Raw genomic sequence first — 22,305 nt, 5'->3', positions numbered from 1 at the left:
CTTGCCATAAAAGTGAGTGAAATGTGAAACGTCATCGACCGCCAAAATGTCATGTTATCCATTGCTGTGGAACACGAGGGAGAGTCCGGTACATCCGACAAATCAAATGATGCCACGTGGCGATTTTTGGGATGCTGAGTTCCTCCCTGCTCACAAGAAGAGCAACGCCAGCTTTTCTCCCAACTCAACTACCCACACAAAGAGTGTGTGTGAGAGAGAGAAACACCAAAGTTTTCGAGAGAGAGAAGAGAGAGAGGTTTGAAGTTTGAGAGAGAGAGAACGATGGCTTTAACAGAGAGCACATAAAGGAAAACCAAGCTGTAAGTTTAGCAGAGAACCCAAGTTGTCACAGAGAGAGAGATTGTGGGTAAGTTGTTCAATGGAGTCCATGAATGGTTTGGGTTGTTCTGGTACTTGTGCTACATTTATTGGGTTCCATGGAAGGATGTTCAAGACCAAGCCTTTGCATTTTTGTATCTTCTTCCCCAGTTCTCCATGGCCTAAGCCCATATATCTGAATAGCAATAATGTAGTGAGAGAGAGTTCAAATAGGAAAATTTCTTATTGCACAATTACTCTTCACGAGCAACCACAAGGAGAAGAATTTGTAGATGAGGAGGACTTCATAAAAGCAGGGGGAACAGAGCTCCTCTATGTTCAAATGCAGCAAAATAAGCCCATGAACGATCAACCCAAGATCGCTGATAAGGTTATTCCTCTGTTTCTCTCCCTTCTTTTCTTCGCAAATCAGCCCCTCTCTCTCTCTCTCTGTGCACAATACATTCTGTTTTTATTTTCTTAATATGAAGATATCTTCTTGAGAAGATATTCTCTGTCAAGACATTCTCTGCACAAGACACACTTTCTCTCTCTCTTCCCTTAATATGGTTTTCTATAGTCTATACTCTATACTCTATACAACTCGAGGTATATTAAGAACAGAAAACTCCTAAAAATATATATAAGCATATGGAAATGATGTATCAAATGTTTATATATAATTGGAAATGATTTATCAAATTTTTATGTATAATTTGGATGCCATTGGCAAGGATTTGGTGAGTTTTTTTTTTTTTGTGCCATGTGCCTGAGTTTTTCATCATTTTTTCTAAATCTGTATTTTATATACTTTTTTCACCTTATTTCAAGTTTTTATGTTGCTTTTTGGTTTTATTTTACCTTTATTATTTTTATTTTATTTTTTATATTTTTCTGCATTTTTTTTTTATTTTTCAAGGGCTTTTGGTCCGCTACCGTAATTTGGCGAGTCCACGTGGTCCCCGAGTAACTCCCTAGGTTACCTGACCCAAGGCGAGTATCAAAACACTGCAATAACCAGAACTTTTGGGTTTGATGCTCGGAAAACTCTTGCAATTTAATTCAGTTTTGGTGTCAGAAACTGTGTCCATTTCTAACTCATCCAGTTTTATGCCACTTATTAAAAGGAGAACAGTTTAATTTTCAGGGTACTTTGTAAAGAATAGCTGTTCCTACTAGTACTAAATGGGTGTGCTTGGGCTCCGAGATTTTTTAATGGTTATGGCCCGTTTCCTATTCTTTCAGTCCTAAAAAGCGAGAAATGTATGAATCTGGAGATTTCAAGGATTTTGAACTGAGGGGAGATTGAATAGAGCATGAACAGAATAATGAAAAAGATTTCACAATTGGTTAACCCAAAGCAGTTATACCATTGGTAAGTTTATGCAAACTTGGTGCTAATGGAATATGAGCTTGGCTTAAGATCGGTTGAAGGATATTTCTTTTGTGCTAGCTTCTATAGATGACTCCATGTGCTGCTTCTTACTAATTTCCTACAACTTCCCTAATTATATTAGGTTCGTTTACTTAAGTGAGTCATTTGGTGGTAAGTGTATGTGCTGATTCTGGTTCCCGAAAGCCAGATGAATGTCAGGATCTTCTTCAATAGGTTAAGGGAGAGACATTCCTAGAAATATTATTAGCAAGGTAATCTATATGAAGTTAGTTACCATAACCAATTATGTGATTTGAAGGTCGGTAATTGTGTTATAAGGTTATTGGATAATCATAGATAGAGGCTAACTAGAATCTTGTGACACATAAGTGACCTGAGTTTCTCATGATGGGATTGTGATATGCCTTCTCGATAGCTTGAGCAGAACATGATTAGAATAATGACAAAGACTTCATAATTGGTTAACCCAAAGCAGTTCAACCATTGCCAAATTTATGCATACTAGGTGCTAATATCACTTGAAATTGGCGTAAAATTAATTGAAGGACATTTTGTTTGTTGTAGCTTCAACGTAAAATAACTCAACCTTTATGGTCTAATGTGGGCGCATCCAACATTTATTAATGTGTTGAACAAATAAGTATTCAACTGAAATTAGACATTACTGGAATGCTGCTTCTTACTAATTTCCTACAATTTCAGCAACTATATTAGGTTGATTACTTGAGTGATTTGGCATTAGGTGTATTTGCTGATTCTTGTTTCTGAAAGCTAGAAGAATGTCAAGATCTTCATTGGGTTAAGGGAGAAACACGCCTAGAAGTATGATTCGCATTGTGATGTATAGGAATGTAGTGACCAAAACCAATATATGATTTGAAGTTACATGGTGGTGTTATTCCTGATGAAATAAGTGTTCAGTTGAAATTAAGTGGGAGTGCCGCATCTTACTGATTTCCTGCAATTTCAGCAACTATATTTGGCAGTAGGTGCATGTGCTGATTTGTTTTTCTGAAACTAGAACAATGTTAAGATCTTCATTAGGTTAAGGGAGAAACATTCCTATAAATATGATTACCAAGGTAATGTATGGGAATGTAGGGACTAAAACCAATTATGTGGTATGAGGTTAGGTGGTTGGGCTATTCCTAATGAAATAAGGTTCTTGTATAATCATAGAAGAAGCGTACTGGAATCTAGTGATAGATAAGAGACCTTAGTTTTTCATGATATTGGGGATTGCCATTTGTTCCTTCTTGGTTCTGTATTTGATGACAAGTGACCGTGCGTTCATGAGGTGGTCAATCTTGTATGAGCATGGAAGCTGCTAAAAAAAGGTGTATAAACATACATTGGTAAGTAATTCACCAGGTCTAGAAGTAGACATCAAGAGGATTGGATCAGGGTAAGATATCCCTGCTAGTTCTCTAACTGAGGGTGAAGGACCCTTGCATTGGTTTTGTTGTATGTTGTGTGAAATTAAATGAAGAGGTCCTTATAGGGCATATTCTGAATCCCATAGATATGTGGTGAATGGATTGGCAATACTGACTGCTTAGTAGGTATGTGAACTCATCTGATGCGATAGTTGTGTAGTTTTATAGGAGGCTTTTGGATCTCTATGTCTGAAACCAGTACAATTCCCCAGAGGAATACACTGGGTTCATGGAGGATCTCATTTCTTATGTTGATTCAGGGTTTTTATAATTTCTAATAGAAACTGAAGTACCACACCAGTAAACAAGCACATATAGGCTGAAAAGTATGTTCTACTCGATGGAGATGTGCTACTCAATGGAGAAACATGTTATTGAAAGGAAACGACATTCCTTTGCAATCCTCCAATGAAAGCTCCCACTAGGGAAGATGCAATAGAAACCAGATGGAAGATTTACCTCCACGATACTCTCTTCCATAGCCTGTTTTCTTCCTGAAAATTTTATAACTCAGAGCAGAATGATAGCAGCCCAATTGGATTTGTTCTTTCTCAAGTCAAACTTTAGGTTTTTTGGGTCCATTCCCACTATTCAACTTAACAAGATAGGCAAATTCCCAACCATGAACACTATTTATCATCAATCCCTACAACCCAGATTGGTGCAACATCACTCAGCCATTTGATGTAGTGCTAGGAAAGCTTCTAATAAAGAAATACAGTTTTTCTTTGATGTGAAGAACTCTACCCATTGGCATTTTGACTCTTCCATCAACCATTGGAGGTGCATGGTTCCACTGACATGTAGATTTGCAGTGTTGTCCTTTTGGCATTTCCTCTCTCGTACTAATATTACTTGATTTTATATCTTTGTGCAGCAATTTGTATTAATTTCCATTTTATTTCTTATTCATATAAAAGATTTGTTTCTCGTTTTGTAATTAAACTATGATATATCTTTTATTTATGCACTCATGCGTCTACGTCATATACACTTCATTATGAAGGGATTGGCATGTGAAGTGATGCAGGAAATTTGACGAAACAATAAATTAAGTAAGCAACAAAGCCAAACACAAGTATAATTTAAAGAAACCTAGGGTGTCTTCTCCACACCCAAGCTAGGGATTCAAAATCGTAAGTTTTTCTCTCTTTCAATTTCTAAAAATCATGAGAATTGACCCTCTTAAGGCCCCACACACCTCTTATATATTATAATTCAATGTTCAAAGACATTACATGTCCATACAATATAAATTACCTATATATTCTAACTTAAAATTTAAATTTTGAAATAATTTTGTAATGATAGTTTTACCCTTATAAACAGTATCTGTGAACAATATCTATGAATAGTTCTCATGAAATAAATAGAAAAACTATAAACACCCTTAGAGAAGTATAATTTTTCCCTCCATTATTCTCCCCTGATTGGAGAAAACTCGTCTTCGAGTTTTGAAGTTTGCTAAGATGAAATTGGCACTAGTCCGACAACATTCTTCAACTCGAATATTGTAAACATGATCCTTAGACTTGAGGGTTATTGCAGTAATCAAAACACAACGATTATGTATTAGAACTGAGAAACCCTCGAGGAAAAGGTCATTGTATATTTGTAGAATGTCTTTAATCACTAAATTTGTTGAAATTACAAAACTTCAGCCATGTAACCACCTTGCTGAATTAGCTTAGACTCAGCTCTAGAACTCACTATGGGTTCATTCTTGCGATCAACGACTAAACCAACAACTTCACTTATCAATTCTCCTTTGATTCCTTCATCTTTTTCGTCATCAAATACCAATTCAATCACAAAATCTTGAATATCATCGTAGATTGGATCTCTTACAAGATCTTGTTTTTTATCTAAGTATGCGTCGATGATTGGTGGCAGATCCAATCTACATCTTCTTGATTTTCGATATTATCTATGTCAAAATCAAGAATCTCATCCTCCAAATTGAAAACCTTATAATGATGTTCCCCACATCTGGGTTTTTTGTCACTATCCTCATCATTTGACTCCCTACACGAAGCGCAAAAGTGGAAAGGCTTATACTTGAGATCCTCTTGGGCTGAAAGATCACCGCCTTGCCCATTACTGAGGCTCATAAACTATTGCACCAGCTATTGTATTTGCCTTTCAAGTTCCTCAAATTTATCAACTATAGGATCATGGAGTGGACCTACGAAAATCCCCCTTCTATGGCACCTTCTCACTGCTAGTAGTTTGCTAAAATCATAAATAATCAATAAAAAGTGGTAACATCAACAAGACTTAGGTTATTTTGGCAGAAATTTGGCCAAAATCAGCAAACCCTAGACCCCCACTATAACTTCCCCGCTTTGTTATTGACCAATGATACTAAAAAATAGGTGTTGTTGTAACTTCGTACATTGCTATAGTACTTTCCGTGTAGATTGCAGGATACCAATTTGTACACAATATTTTAAGGAATAGTAAAATCAGCAAGCAACAAAGCAAATACGAACATAATTGAAAGAAACCTAGGGTTTCTTCTCCACACTAAAGCTAGGGTCCAAAAGCCTAAACTTTTCTCTCATTAAATTTCTAAAAATTCCTCTTATATATTATAATTCAATATTTAAAGACATTACATATCCTTACAATGATTAAAATGACCTATATATCCTAATTTAAATTTAAATTTATAATGATAGTTTTACCCCTATGAACAATTCCCATGAACAATACTAATGCATAGATAGTATTTGTAAAAAATATTCATGAAATAAATAAATAAAATATAAAAATCCTAAAATTCCTAAAAAATTCAAAATCCTAAATATAAATCTTAAAAATCAAATAAAAAATATACACCCTTTAAAATTGAATAGAAATTAAAAGAAGTATAATTTTGCCCTCCGTCATTCTCTCCTAGTTGGAGACTCGTCCTCGAGTTTTAAAGTGTGCCAAGATGAAATTGGTATCAGTCCAATAATATTATTCAAGTTGAACATGAGAACATGATCCTGAGACGTTTAGGTTACTACACCAATAAAAAAACAACGATTGTAAGAACTGAGAAATCTTCGAGGAAAGGGTCATTATATGTTGGAAAAATATTTTTAATCACATAAATTTGTTGAAATTGCATAACTTCAGCCATATAATCTTGCTGAATTTGCTAAGACTCAGCTCTAGAACACGCCACAGGTGCATCTTTGAGATCAACGATTAAACTAACTACTTCACCTATCAATTCCTTCATCTTTTTTCTCATTAAATGCCAATTCAACTACAATATCTTGAACATCATCATAGATTACATCTCCTACAAGATCTTGTTCTTCATCTAAATATGCATCGAAGATTGGTGGCAAATCCCAATCTACATTATGCTAATTTTTATATATGATCTATATCAAAATCAAGAATCTCATCCTCCAAATCAAAAATCCTAAAATGATGTTGCTCACATCTAGGTCTTCTGTCACTATCCTCATCACTCGACTCCCCATGTGGTGCGTAAAGTGAAAAGACTTATACTTGAGATCCTCTTGGGTTGAAAGATCACCGTCTTGCCCATTACTAAGGCTTGTGAACTGCTGTGCCAGTTCTTGTACTTGCCTTTAAAGTTCTTCAATTCTGTCATCTATAGGATCAGAAAGTGGATCTACAAAAATCTCCCTTCTACGACCTCTTCTCGCTACCATGGGTTAGCCAAAATCTCAAACCCTAAGCAAATAATGAACAAAAACTACTCAAATCAGCAAGATTTAAGTTGCTTTGACAAAAATTTTGCCAGAATCAGCAAACCCTAGATCCCCACTATAACTTCCCTGCTTTATTGTTGACCTGGGGCACCAAAAAATAGGTGCTGCAGTAACTCCCTACATTGCTATAGTACATTCCATGTAGGTCGTAGGCTTTGATACCAATTTGATGTCGAAAATTTGAGGGAACAGTAAAATCGGTAAGCAACAAAGCCAAGCACAAGCATAATTCAAAGAAACCTAGGGTTTCTTCTCCACATCCATGCTAGTGTCCAAAGGCCTAAGCATATCTCTCTTTCAAATTCTAAAAATCATGTGGAATTGACTTTCTCAAGGCCCCACACACCTCTTATATATTATAATTCAATATTTATAGACATTATATGTTCAGAAAATGATTAAATGACCAATATAGCCCAACTCAAACTTAAATTTTATAATGATAATTTTTCCCCTATGAACATTACCTATGAACAATACTCTTGTGAATAGAACTAATGAAACAAAAAAAATTTAAAACTATAGAATTCCTAAAAAACTAAAAATCCTAAATTTTAATGCTAAATTTTATCAAAATATAAATTTAAAATGTATATCCTTTGAAATAGAATAGTAATTAAAAATAAGTATAATTTTCCCTCCATCATGAAGTCACATTAGTGCCTTTAGCAATTGTTGCCTTACTTCATTAGGCGAGTTGTATTCCTCATAAAGGATAATTATTTTGAATATTCTTCTAGGAAAATGTCTCTCACCCTTGTGTTACTTTAAATATCTAACGATTGTTTACTACAAACAAATTTGGTTTGTAGTTTTCTATATTGATGGATATTTTGAAATCTTCTACCACATTTACTTGGAATGAGTTTTAAACATTGCATTAGTTGTATATATTCAGAGATTTAGTGTGTAGAAAAACTAGCACTTGCATCTTGGTGCTTTATTTAATTTATAGTGGAGACCTTTGGCACACTCAACAAAGACACACATCTCAAGCTCTAGTATGCTTTAATGATTTTATGTTTTTTATACTTTTTTGCAATCTCTCTCTCTCCATCTCTCCCTCCCTTGCTCTCTCTCCTCTCTCTCTCTCTCTCTCTCACTCTCCCCCATCTATCTATCTATGTAGTGTTTCAAAAATCAACTCGGTGAAGGTACTAGGTATGTGGCAGAGACAAGGAACTCGGCCAACCGGTGTGGACTTGGTTGAGTTATGTACAAAAACAAAATAGTGAAAAAAGTTAAAAAAGGGTAAAGAAAAAAGTTGAAAAATTAAAATAGTTAATAGGAATCATTAGAAGATTAAAAAGATAAAAAAAAAAATCAATAAATGATATTTTATTGAAAATTTTGATCTAGAACTTGAATATTTTAAAAAAATGTAAAGAAAGTGAATAAATATGAAAGTTTCCAAATCATCTTCAAAAACTATCAAAACTATCAAAAAAATTAATTCTAACTAGTACAATGGTGTTTCCCCCTTTTTTTAGTAGTTTCCTTTTTCTTTTTTAAGAGCTCTAGAAGGGTGGGGCTAGTTGCTATGGAACTCGTCCGAACTTGGCCTCGGACCATCTCGCACGAGTTTGAGTGGACTTGGGCGAGTCCAAGAAAACTATATCTATTTATCTAAATCTCGTTTATTTATGGGATTGTATATAATGAGACCATTTACTTTTGGTATAGGGAGGTCACAATTACTAGCAACCATCCAATGTGAAATCTAATAGTTTAAGTGTCACAAAGTTCAAGAAAATTTCTATTGAACTTTGAGCATGGTTAATGAAATAAATGCAGCCAATGGTACCACCTTGGACCAAATGTAAATAATCTCATTATATACTTTCCCTTAATTTATAAGTCTTTGAGCATCCCAACAACTGATTTCTCCTGATTGAAGGTGGAATAATTTATCCATTTCCTTTTTGATTGGTAAATAACTCGTTCACTGTTGGACATTAGAAAAATATACATTTATAATTACTAGTCAACTCACAAGGAAACATTATCAGCTTTATTGCATAGAATTTTTCTAGTTTAGCAGTTCACATTTCCATCATACTCCTTTTAGTCACATATCATGGGTATCGTTATATTTTTAATCTTCTTATATCTATTGTACTTTCCACTTAGAAAGTGAGTTTAATCTGATGATATGACTAAGAATTGCCTATTTGAATGACTAATGTTGCAGTTGCAATCCATTCCTTCAGGGGAGATTCTACTGGATTTGGTAGTTATTGGATGTGGTCCAGCTGGTCTCTCACTTGCTGCTGAATCAGCCAAGGAAGGCTTGAGTGTTGGACTTATCGGACCTGATCTGCCATTTACAAATAATTACGGTGTCTGGGAGGATGAATTTAAAGGTATATGTTAGTGCATGTAATAATCCCAATGTTAAACAGTGCTCTGAATTTTAGTTCAAGTTCTCTGCTTGTCATGTACCTGCGAATAGGACCGAGGAAAGTAATGTTGTGTTATAGCTAAGTTGTTACGTGTATATTTCATAGAAGATCATACAAATACTGTGCTTTGCTGTGAATTTAGTGAAATTCACTGGCTTTATATCCTTGAGATCTCTCCTAATCAGATTTTTTACGTGCTTCTTCCATATCTTGTTGTCAGTGGGTATAGAGAATTAGGTTTTAGTGGGGCCCTAAGTCCATGAGACACTCCAATAAGCAATATGCCTTTTGACCTCTAGTAGTTTCTTCTTTTGCATGCATGTCATAATAGTGTAATGCCACCATTCATCAACATGTTTTGCGAGATCTTGAATGATTCTGTAGAATGATAGCAAAGGAAAAACCGTAATACATTCTATAAGATGACCTTGCAGTGTTTAAGTTCATTTAAGAATGTAAAACTAGGAAATGATAGTATAGTACACTTGCTTTCTTACTTTCTGGGTAAACGTTTCTGGATAGTTTCTGCCTTAAGTGTAGTAGTATGGATGATCTGAGATTTCTCAGGTCTATGTGGTTATTCTAAACTACTATCTTGGCCAACATTTTTACATGTAATTTTGAATGTTTCTCCTTGAATCACATATTCGGAGTAAATTTAATTTGCATGTTAGAAATTTGCACGTTTTGTGACATCTAAAACTATATATTTCTTTCTGTAAGCTGGCAGGCATTTGTTTGGGAATCCCCTCCTGGTTGTATTAATCTCAAAGAGTGTGCAGGTTAGGCCTAAGACTATGAACTCTATGGTTTATAGCCCAGTTGTGAGTACGAGTGCAAAGTGTTGTCATGAGGCATAACTTTATACTGTGATTTAGGAGAGTCTATATGTGCAATTTCTATAGTGTGTGAATTCTATGACAATTTAGCACTATCTACACTTGTAGTATTCCCATGTCTGATTTTTATACTCCTATCAAACTTTATTAATTGGATTGCACTTGTTACTCCTTTCAGATCTGGGACTTGAAGGGTGCATTGAACATGTTTGGCAGGATACTGCAGTTTATTTGGATAGTAATGAGCCTCTCCTTATCGGTCGTTCTTATGGTCGTGTTAGTCGAAATTTACTACATGAAGAGTTATTAAGACGGTAAACCTGATTATTTCTGACAAGTTCTGATCTTGGATATATTTGGAAAGTTTGTCTTACTTTGAATTAATTGCTTTCAGGTGTTTCGAGCATGGGGTTACATACATGAATTCTAAAGTGGAAAAAATTATTGAAGAGTGTGATAGTCACAGTATTGTTGTTTGCGAAAACGAAGTGGTTGTTCCTTGCAGGTACATACTAGAAACATCTAGCAACCAACTTAAGATAAATAGTTTCTGATGTACTTATTGCCTTGGAACAGGCTCGCTGTTGTTGCCTCAGGGGCAGCTTCTGGCAAACTTTTAAAGTACGAGGCCGGTGGTCCAAGAGTTAGTGTGCAGACTGCTTATGGTATTGAGGTTGAGGTAAGTCATTATTCATATTTTGCATTGCTTTCTTATTAAGGATCAATGTTGGATGTCTTTATGATAACTTAACATAGAATAAAATAAAATATAGAGTAAGATAACATTTAGGACATTTTATCTCATCACATAAACAATTTCATGTTTGAAGGGTTTCATGTCTTAGAAGTAGCTTAAGTTTTAATTTGCTGACATACTGGATTTGGAGCAAATGGGATATCTGGAGCAACAATTGAGCATGATTTACCATACTTCATTAGAAAAATGTCATATCTTGAAGGAAAGAATCATTATCTCAGTAGGGTTTATTTTTGAGTTCTTCTGCTATAGGTATCATCTTATACCTCATTCTATAATGAATTTCTATTATTTCATTGGTTGAGCCCTCAATTGTAACAGCAATATTAACAATCACATAGAGTCAATTAGTGGCATGATTACTATTTGATGGACAACGAATGATGAATCTGACATTGAAACGACACCTTTATGTGCTTCTAGAGTCTTGTATGTTTTGCATTATATGAATGGAAGCAATTATGAGAAATAAGAATGCTTGTCCTGCAGATATATTTTTGTCCAACTCTGTCTACAAGTGTCATTAACAAGGTTTGGTCGCCTGGAAGCTCCCTCTCTGTTGATCATCATAGGGAAGCTCTCTTTTGTTTCATTACATGAACAAACAATTTCAATACTGGCATATTCGAACTACTAATTTTGTAAGATTTGAAACAAATTGGACTTGATCAAGCTTTGCTTACTGTCAAGTCTCTATAATTTCTATCACATAAACACTTCATTTCGAAAGATCCCTAGGATGCACTTGTGAAATTTGAAGTGCGAAAGCTATTTTCCATTAGGATTTCTTCATGTGTCAAGCTATGAACTATTACTTTGGGTAGTTAGGAGTGGGATTTGAACTTGGGACTAATGTTGTAATTTGTCAACATGCTAAGCATTTATGTCCAGTGCCTATTCTTATGTTCAAACTATGAACTAGATGGGAACAGTAAATCTCTTTTATGGAAATTGGAATATAGGATTTTTTATGCATGATTTAGTGGCAAAATGAGTAGGCTGCACTAAGGTGGCGACCTTACTTGTAGAAATATATGGTTGTAGTGTTTTGCATCGTCTAATTTTAGTTGGATGGTGTAGATTCATGTCTTTTAAAATAGTGCTAAAATCTGGAATATTATTTAAAATAGTGCCAAATATACATTGTCTAAATAAACTGGATGGTATAGACTACTGCATACAAGTAAGATTGCTATCCTATATATGTTTTGCTATATTTTGTGTGTGTGTGTGTGTATTTATGTATGTAGGTAAATCGATATATGTATTCATGTATGTATGTATGTATATGTTGTTTACGCGTGATTTTGAGACCGACCAGACTAATCAAAGTCCAATTTGTCTGAGATTGTGTCTAACCCTAATATGTAAATAGTCGAAATAGGTGGACTCATCGAATTCAGATCTACAAAAGAAATTAGTCTAAGAAGACCTATTCTTTCCAAATCTACTGTTGAGCTAGCTTAGGTAATGTGCAACCCCAAAAGAAATAGAAATAAAGAAATAAGAATAACAATCTAACTAAAGCAGATGAAGTTGAATAAAGCAACAGGCATTATAAAGGAAAAACAAGAAAAACAAATTCTACTAAAGAAAATAAAGATGAATAATAATGAAAATAAAGATAAAGCCTAATTAAACTAAAGAATCTAATAAAGGAATAAAAGACATATAAAGCAATGAGGAATGATAGATCTAATACAGAAAATAATGAGGAAAATAATACCGAAAAAAATGAAATAAATGGAAGAAAGAGCCTGGAAGGAGTTGGGCTCAGATTAGATAGAAAATTTGAAGTCGTTATTCCTTGATCTTCGATATTGATGGTCTTGAACGATTGCTTGCACTCCACGGAAGGGCTGTGTCCTCTTTGAGGTAGGGCTTAGTCAGTTTCTTATAGAGATCCCCCACCTGAACCGAGAGGCAATACTTGTGTGAGGTAAACCACTAAGGATTCATATGCTTAGTAGGATTATAGAAATACTCAAGCAAAACATCTCCTCCTAATGGCCATGGATGATTTCCATGCTCCCAAGTACGAGACCCCAAAGACTGAAAAAGAAATCCATCTTAAACTTGAAATAAGGTTATGTTGCTTCTTCTTTGATAAGAAATACTCTTGCAATGAAATAGTACTCAGACCTAAATATGAAAAGAAGAAAGATAGGAGATCACATCCAGACATTTAGAGCACTGGTCCTAGATCTTGAGGTGGCGCAAGTAATGCATGATGAGAAAATACAAGTGTGCCACCTGCTCAAGACACTATTGAGTTCCTAGGAAACCTTTATCTCAGCTCTCACAGTACAAGAGAGTATGCCAAAACTGGATGAGATCATCACTAAGCTTGAAGCAGAAGATAGAAAGATGACTCGTGATACTCTAGACACTAAAGACTCTATCATCATCATCATCATCGTCAAATCCTTTTTCCAACTAAATAGAGTCGGCTACTCGAATCCTGGTCTGTCATTCTGCTCTATTAAGGGCCGTACCCTCAGTGAAGCCATGAGTCCCCATATACTTTCTTACTATTTTCAATCATGTCCTTTTTGGCCTACCATTACCTTTTTTGAATCTTCCACTTGAACTAACTCATACCTCCTAACAAGTGTTGTATTGGGTCCGCACAATACATGGCCAGCCCACCTAAGCTTACTCTCTTTCGTCGACATATAATGACCCTTTCCTCAAGGGGTTCTCAAAAGTGTTTATGTAATATATCAAATGCATGCAAAGACTTAGTTTCAGTGCACAACTATTATATTTTGACTAATGCAATAACCTACAAGTCTCAGGATTGTATTTACAATATTTGGGTTGAAGAAGTTTGCAGGATTAATGCAAATTTCATGTTAGCACGCTTCAACATTTGAGGACGAGTTTCCTTCGACTGGTGGAGAATGATGGAGAGCAAAGCTGCTCCTATTTTCAATATTTGTTTTATTTTGAAGGATTTATCTATTTTAAACTTAAAGTTTATTTTTTAAGTTCTTAAGTTCTTTTTAGGGAGTCTATGATTTTTTATATTTTGTAGGATTTTAGGAGATGTTTAAAAAAGTGGTTAGAATACGTATGGAATTACTTGCTTTATTAAGGGGAAAGTGTCATTACAAATTTTTTTAAGTGAGGGAACTTATGGGGTATTTTTATAATGTTTCACTTAAGTGGGGGAAGTTTTGGTATTTTTTATTATAATGTAATAAAAAGACCTGGTGTGTTAAGTTTCTAACACTTTTGGAGCGTGAATAGTAAAAACAAATTGTGAATAGTGCCAACAAGCCCTAGGTTTTGGGGTCACTTGTTGTACAAGAAAAGCCAAATCCACTCAAATCTAAACTATTTTGATAGTTATTGAACTGTTTTTTGCCTCTTTTCTCTATTTTCCTGCATCATTGGCCTTCTTTCATATCCTTCTCAGCTTGCATGGGGACTTGTGACCTCGTCCCTCGCATCGCGCAAGAGCCCAAATGGATGTGAAAACTAGGCTTTTTCTTATAGCAAAGCATTCACTTTGAATGGATGTTCTATTCTAGGCAAATCCATCAAATTACTTATGATGACAGATTAATCTCAGGATCAATGATGTCAAGGTAAGTAAACTTATCCACAAGTATTGATGTGTCTAGGATCACTAAAAGATTATTCAAAATGAGATGGAAAATTCGGGAGTTTAGCTCAATGGAATATTTTGTCTGGAATTTATCTTACATGTTGGTGTGAGCAAATCAAGAACATATTTTCATTGTGAAAAGTATTGCGGGATCCTTGACATTGATACCTTATTTTATTGAGATTAGAATGTTCACTTCATCATTACCTAGCACAATAGTATCATCCAGATAAACAAAGTAATGGTACTCTATCTGCTTCTCTTTAAAAGCATCAAATATTCTGAAACACTTCTTAGTTACCATACTTTTGTTTTGTTCACATGTTGAATCGATCAATTTTTTTCTTGTATGTCCACTGAAGCGAACTTATTGCCAACTTTAGCTTACAAACCAATTCTTTTGTTTCTCTTCCAATAAGGAGGAGTATGCATCATATACACTTCCTCTAGGTGTTCTCTGTAAATTCATTTTGTCATCCAAATGATTGAATTTTACAGAAAAATAACATTACTGTGTTCATATGGATAAAAATTTGATTATGTCAACCATGATCTGATGGGAAAACAGCATTGACCAATTTCTGAAATCTGAAAATAAATGTCCAAAAGAAAATAAAAATGATTGGAGTTGTATGCAAGATTTGGTAACTGCATTTATGACATCACCCGCCTTGCAAGCCTTTCAACAGTTATTTGTAGCAACAATATCCTTAGGTATTTGTTGCTAAGTAAAACATACCGATAATGTGATATATCCAATAGAAAATAATGCAATGGAAACCATACAATGGCATGCTGACCTGAGAGTCACTTTATGATCATTATAGCTTTGTTATTTACCTGAGACAAGTTGCTCGCCAAAATCTCTTGTATATTCAAGTAGAAGACAAAATGTCTTTCTAAATATCTGATATAAATGAAAAGAACATACATTTTTTGAGAATTGGTCAGAGTGGTACTTGAAACTCTTGGTTTTCCAATACAATGATAACGTAGGAACAAATTGCAAGAAAAGAACTGATTATGATTACTTAAATAGAGTACTTTCATAATCATTTCTAGATGGATATCAAATCAAATATAATTGGGACTTTAAGGGAAGATTATTGCTTCTGACTGAAACGCTTATTGGAAAATGCATGACACCATAAATGTAAAACAGAGAAAAATAGGAAGCTACCATGTGTTATGTGTTGTGTTGTTTCAGTTTATTATTTTCTTGTCTTGCTTATTTTGTATATGTCATGTTCTCTTGTTTTCTTACCGAAGTTATGAAACTCACTTTCATGATTCTCCTAGAGTTTGAAACAAAAAGTAATCCCTGAAATTTTATATATTCATCCTTCTTCTTCTATGAATTTCAGGTGAAAAATAATCCCTATGATCCCAGGTTAATGGTTTTCATGGACTACAGAGATAGCATGAATGATGAAGTTCAATATCAGAATTCAGAGTTTCCAACTTTTCTTTATGTCATGCCAATGTCATCCACAAGAGTCTTCTTTGAGGTTTGTCTATAGCTTAATGATATTAGAGCTAATATCCCCTATACATATTTATAAACTATAATTGCCTTGTGACTCACGATAATCTTAGTTTACTACAGGAAACATGTTTAGCTTCTAGAACTGCCATGCCATTTGATCTATTGAAGGAAAGACTGCTACAGCGCTTGGACAAGATGGGCATTGAAGTTTTGAGAACTTATGAGGAGGTGATTCCTTCAGCTTAATCAAACTTTCCTAGTGGTTAGAAATGGTAAAACAAATTTATGTTAAAAATGTTAGTAATTTTTTATACATGCTATTATAATCTCATGAATATGCCTCAATAAGACTTAACAAAGCATATTGTGATACTTAAATTGATTCAAAACATGAAGATTCAATATTTACCATTCACATTTGTAATGAAAATGGTTCGGTTGCTGTAGTTCTTTCTTCTTGGAAAGTTAATTTTCACGTATTCGTAATTTTTGGATACTATGGATAGTTGATGTGCAGGATACTCTACTCCTTTACACTGAAACTGAACCCAAGGGTCAGATGTATGAAGTCAGTTGATGTCAATTTCCAAACTCTTTTCTCTTAGTTCTTGAAATGTTAAAGTATCTCATGTACATTTTTTTTCTTTTAAGATGGGGATTAAAAATTTTGTTTTTGTTGTCTTGATAATGGTAACATCATGTAAAATGTTTATGTGCATTTTTTGTGAACGTTTAAATAAAGGAAACTTTGTTATATGGGTGCAAAAACCTTCTCAAAATTGATGTAAAGTGAGAAGAACCTGTTTAAGGTCAAACAAATACTAAATTATGGAATCCTGGGCTATAGAAGCAAACAAAGGCCAAAACAATCTGCCCCAAACCAACAGCTTATACTTTTCCTAAAAATCAAACCAAATAAATTAAAAAAATCCCTGAAAATAAGAAGGTTCCTTAGTAGTAGAAAGAATTTTCCTAAAATATTACATTGATAGAGAATAACCAACTCTTGCCCAGCAGGACAAACAAAATATATTTGTACTCATAAAGAAGTGAGATGGATGCGGTGGATCAAAATTTGTACTCATAAAGAAGTGAGAGGGAGTGCATCAAATTATAATATATTATACTATGACAATACAAATGATATGTATTAATACTAAAAACCATATTATATAATGTTTAATTAAATATGCAATAGATTGTACAATATAAAATATTGTTACAAGGTAATAAATGTTGTATGCTAATTATATATGATTACCTGGGTCAGGTGGTCGCTTTGACCCTACGGAGTTGGACTTGACCCGTTTTCCTTAAAAAGATGAAAAACGTTTATGGAAGGAAACATACAGACCCTAATACCACTTGATTATATCTTTAATAGCATATTAATGTTGATTATGGCTAACAACATATTACTGATTCCAATGAAACCCCCACTAAACATAGTATGAGTTCAGAAGGGGTAACAACGCAATAAATTCAAGGGAATATATTTTATTTCAATTGAGTTTTGGAGATCTTTATGTTTCAAGATATATTACAGAATGATGATAATTCCCTTAAGCTTGGTTAGAATGATGACACCTCTAGGGAATCAATGTTTCTACCAAATGTTTATATTGCAATTGCAACATATGTGAAAGGTATATACAATGATTGGACACCCAAATACTCTAACAAATGTACAGTAGCAATATATGGCGAATGATAGAGGAAATAGTCGTAGCTTATTTAAGAACTAGAAGGTTTTATTATAATTTTTTTTTATTTCATTTTGTAGGAATGGTCATACATCCCTGTGGGTGGATCCTTGCCTAACACTGATCAGAAGAATCTTGCGTTCGGTGCTGCTGCTAGCATGGTTCATCCTGCCACAGGCAATCAAATTTTAGCTTTAGTAGTGATTTTCTTTTTGAAAGAGAGTGGTTTAGTTAGTTATATAGTTCACACCATTTTTCTCTATTTTTTTCATCTAACAGGCTACTCAGTTGTACGCTCCTTATCTGAGGCCCCAACATATGCTTCCGTGATTGCTAATGTACTAAAGAAAAGTGTCCAAAGTAAAGATATAATACTATATGATAGGCTTATAAAGCGGGTGTCCTTGCAAGGTACGCACTACAAAGTATACATGTAATCTTGGTCCTTAAGACGATCATTTTGGCATAGGAGACAGCATTAACATTGGCAAGATGGTTTAGTTACTCAAGTTTAGGATGCATCTATGTTACTTGGTGGCATTTGGACTTATAGATCAATGCTTACTTGAGGTGAGGGTGCTCTCTTGGTGGTGAATTGTGAACCATGAGGTTTGGGATAGTAATTCTATAGTATACTTTACTGGTGCATGAGATGTTGGGTGCAACCATGCAACACACCCTAATGCTGCATAGTAATTCTATAGTATACTTTACTGGTGCATGAGATATTGGGTGCAACCATGCAACACACCCTAATGCTGCATAGATTTAGGCATTTTCAGTTTGTTTTCATATTTGATTTAGCCCTCCACCTCTTATTTATTGAAAGAAGCATTTGGGTAGGCCTTGGCAACTTTATTAGGTTTGTAAAATCTTATGTGGCATCCCACATGAACACCTCGAATAGGTCCATTTGGGTCACCCTCAACAACTTTCAATCTCTTTAGACAATGATCTTTGTGACTCCAGTAAAGGAAACAATAGCCTAGGAAGATCAATATGATTACAGCCAGCATGGGGCCCTAAACTGGAAAGAAAAAGGTAAATACGATGAAGAATGTGGGCACAAGAGTATTAGAAGTTCTTGAGTCTTTTGTGTTTTCAATTTTCATATTTCATGAAATCGGAGATTATATAATGTATGCATAATAAAATCTTTTAATCCTTCAATCCAATGCTATATGGCTTTGAATTGAAAAAGTGACATGATGTTACAGAAGTTCACATATTTTTCAAACTTTGAATATAAATCAAACTACAACATGAAAAAATGTTTTATCATATGACACCTAAAATATATTTGATCGATATTATTCTCAAAATAATATATTCCATTAGAAAATACAATTTTACATGTTTGTGCTGTACGAAATGAGATTTAGTAATGCAAAAGACTTATCAAATATTTGTAATATTCTTTCGTTATTTTTCAGGTTCCTTTCAAAAAATAAAAAATTGAAATTCACTGATTTTCTAATTAACTCACAAATTCATTGTTTTTCTCTTTGGCAATTTCATAGTTGGGTTAAACTCTTGAAATATGGGCAAAAATGCTTTGTTTTTTTGTTGAGTATGGGTAATACGTGCTGGCTATAGTGCATTTTTGGATTTGAATTACCACTAGGCGATATATGAAAGTCACCTAAGATCAGAATATTTGATGGTTATCAATCCAAAATTAAGTCATTCTTTGTGTTTCCTACACGAGTCAATCCACTGTTCTATATCAAATGCAACTTATCCTCTCTGGACATTGATTGATATCACTCTAATCAATGATATTTAACTATAATTGGTGACTAACATATGAGATGTTATACAAACAACTGCATCATGAATGGTATTGTCTTTCTTTTCCTTTCTTTTGATCAAGTACAAATAAGCAAAATGATGACATCATAAATGGTAAGAAGAATGAACGACTTTTTGGGAAATAATTACCAACTTGAATCCCTAGAAAAGTTTTTTTTACTGAAGTTTCCTAATGTGGTAAGCTTTTCCAATTTGAATCCTTAGAAAAGTCTTTTTACTGCATGTTCCTAATGTGATAAGCTGTCCCTTTTGGTTTTCCAATTTGCATCACCTTCCGTCACTGTGTTGAATACTGATATTATAATTGTGTATTTGGTGGTCTGGGATATTAATCGATACATTGCTTTACATCATATTTTTTATTTTCTTGTTTAGTTTATCGCTTCGCAATGTATCTCCCAAGAATAAACTTCTGGAACCAGTTAAATATGCGGTCCTTCGAAATTTAAATCTGTATTGCTTTATTCGTTAACCTGGATCGTTCCTCATTTTTACTTTGAAATGCACCATGATTATGACTATAGTGAATAAAGATGAGATTCCGCATTGTATTTATTTATTCCATTGGTCTCAGCATGGGAAGCACTTTGGCCACAAGAAAGGAAGCGTCAAAGGGCATTCTTTCTTTTTGGTCTAGAGTTGATTTTACAATTGGACGTTGAAGGTATCAGAGTATTCTTCCAGACCTTTTTCAGTTTACCTAATTGGTATGGCCTTACTTTTAACTTTGGTATATATTGAACCACTTCCTTAGAAAATATGCAACACATGGTATATTTAAGTAATTGCTCTCTTTTAGCCACACTAATCTGACGTACATTTGATAAGAAAAGGCTGTTACTATGTAGAAATTGACTCCTTAGTATGTATTATAACTGCAAACTACTAATTAGTACTTGATCTTACCTTTTCTTTTAGGGAAACTTTACATGTTGCACCCCCCATATTAGAAGAAAAAATATGTGACCCCTATTTCCCAGCCATTGGATTTGAATGGACAGTTGTGATAACTTTAGGCATAATATCCTATTGATTGGATGGCTTAGAGTATTGAAATTTTTTATTTTATTTTATAAAACATTTTCCAGTGAAATTTGGGCATGTATACCTCTCATAAGGGCACACCTATTAAGAATAAGGGAAAAAATATTTTGCTAAAAAATAACATAAATGTCCCTGTGAGGTGATTGCATGCCCCAAGTTCCAGGAAAAATTTATATGTAGAAAAAAAAATTTAAAAATGAAAAAATATTTGGGCATGACATTGTCTAGATTGAATGGCTGGGATAAGGGTCATCTATGTTTTGTATGTGGGTGGCGCTTTATTCATTATTTCTCTAGTTTATAAAACTATGAGGATATTATGATAGTTCATATGGCACGGATTTTGTTACCATGTCTTTAAGAAAATTGATTATGTGAGTAACCCTTCGTTGCTAAGATATAGGTAAGCCAAAGAACAAAAGCTATCATGGTATTATGCAGAAAAGGTGATTACATGCACGTTGCAATGAATATAGTCCACCAAGAAATAAAAAAAGTAATGTGGTATTTTTTTAGGTTGTGGTTTGTATAAAGTTGAGGCCCTAAACAATTAAAGTAAGACGTACCTTCAAATTGTATCGAAAGATTTTGTTTTAGTATTGGAAATCTTGGTGATGCATGAAAATTTATTTTCATCTCTAATTATAAAATTTAAATCTCCAAAAATAGTGTAGATCAAATATATCTATAAACGCTTGAAAAATCTTGAAAATTGACGGTCCAGAAGATGCATTACAAGATATACTTTTTCCAAGACTTGAAATATTTTTTCTCCCATGTTCATACATGTTGAGGTCGAGATATTTGATTTGAGGATTTTTGGAATCGAAACGACCTCTTCTAGTGAATATTTGATGCGCGCCTTAATTTGATTGTTTAGAGTCTCACCTTTATATAAACTTTTTCTATCTTTTTTTATAGTATATCAATGTTGGCGATCTTCATGATTGGTGTTTGTTTGGACTTTCGTTCTATGCATCCATTGAATTGAAATTTAGCACATTGATGATGATGAATATGATGGTGTGTACACAGGATGTGGAAAGGATTTCTTGGTTCCAAACTTTCATCGTTGGAACTCATATGGTTTTCTTTTTATATGTTTCTGATTGCTCCAAGCAGTATGAGAATCAGCTTGGTAAGGCATCTTTTGATTGATCCAAGTGGAGCAGCGTTGGTGAGAGCATATCTTAGCCTATAAATTTTTTTACTTCAACTTTAATTAAAATGTAGGATCCCTGGATAAGTTAACGGTGTAATGGAGGATCGGATGTTGTTGCGGCATCCACCTCCTAACCACCTGTGCTTGACGCCTATGCCCCTCTCTCTCTCTCTCTCTCTCTCTCTCTACCCCTAGTCACCCGTGCTTAATCTTGCCTCTTTCTTTCTCTAGCTCGCTTTTCTTTTTCTTTTTTTTTGGACAATATCAATGAAAATTTTTATTTGTAAAAAATAAAATTACACAATCAAATGACACCAAGGAATTAACATCTTTTGAGACAAAAAGTGAAGAAAAAATAGCGCCCCTCTTAGCCAAAACATCGGCTATCTCATTAGACTCCCTATACACGTGATGAAAAAAAATTGTCAAGGTAGCCACTAGGTTTGAAATCTGAAACAAATAAATCTCAACTGCCAAGACACTTCCTTATTGTATCGTTTAATAACATTCATCAAGTCACCTTACACTGTCAAAAATATCCTACATTCTTTTCCTTAAATAGCTTCAAACCTCATAGAGAGGGGGTTAATTCGGCATGAT

At 34.1% G+C, this 22,305-nt stretch overlaps 1 protein-coding gene across 8 annotated transcripts; it reads left to right on the top strand.

The window, feature by feature from the left end:
* Positions 1-205: 205 nt before the first annotated feature.
* Positions 206-21,857, top strand: LUT2 (Lycopene beta/epsilon cyclase protein). Of its 8 annotated transcripts, none has more exons than XM_088867658.1 (12): positions 206-709; positions 1,564-1,693; positions 9,098-9,250; positions 10,307-10,442; positions 10,523-10,633; positions 10,705-10,807; positions 15,863-16,006; positions 16,105-16,212; positions 17,768-17,864; positions 17,967-18,098; positions 20,074-20,206; positions 21,579-21,857. In XM_088867658.1, the coding sequence occupies exons 5-12, from the start codon at positions 10,548-10,550 to the stop codon at positions 21,742-21,744; spliced, it is 969 nt and encodes a 322-aa protein (XP_088723784.1). In that variant the 5' UTR covers positions 206-709; positions 1,564-1,693; positions 9,098-9,250; positions 10,307-10,442; positions 10,523-10,547; the 3' UTR covers positions 21,745-21,857. The 8 variants fall into 8 exon arrangements, with proteins under 8 accessions (XP_088723784.1, XP_088723786.1, XP_088723783.1 ...); XM_088867659.1 differs by having other exon boundaries at positions 504-709; positions 20,074-20,163; XM_088867660.1 differs by lacking the exon at positions 1,564-1,693 and having other exon boundaries at positions 20,074-20,163.
* The last annotated feature ends 448 nt before the right edge of the window (positions 21,858-22,305 follow it).

Source organism: Amborella trichopoda, chromosome 5 (genome assembly GCF_054954075.1).
Source record: "Amborella trichopoda isolate Santa Cruz 75 chromosome 5, AtrichopodaSantaCruz75HAP2 v2.0, whole genome shotgun sequence".
Lineage (NCBI taxonomy): Eukaryota > Viridiplantae > Streptophyta > Magnoliopsida > Amborellales > Amborellaceae > Amborella > Amborella trichopoda.
The sequence above is the reverse complement of the archived record's forward strand: the minus strand, read 5'-3'. Positions and strand labels throughout refer to the sequence as shown.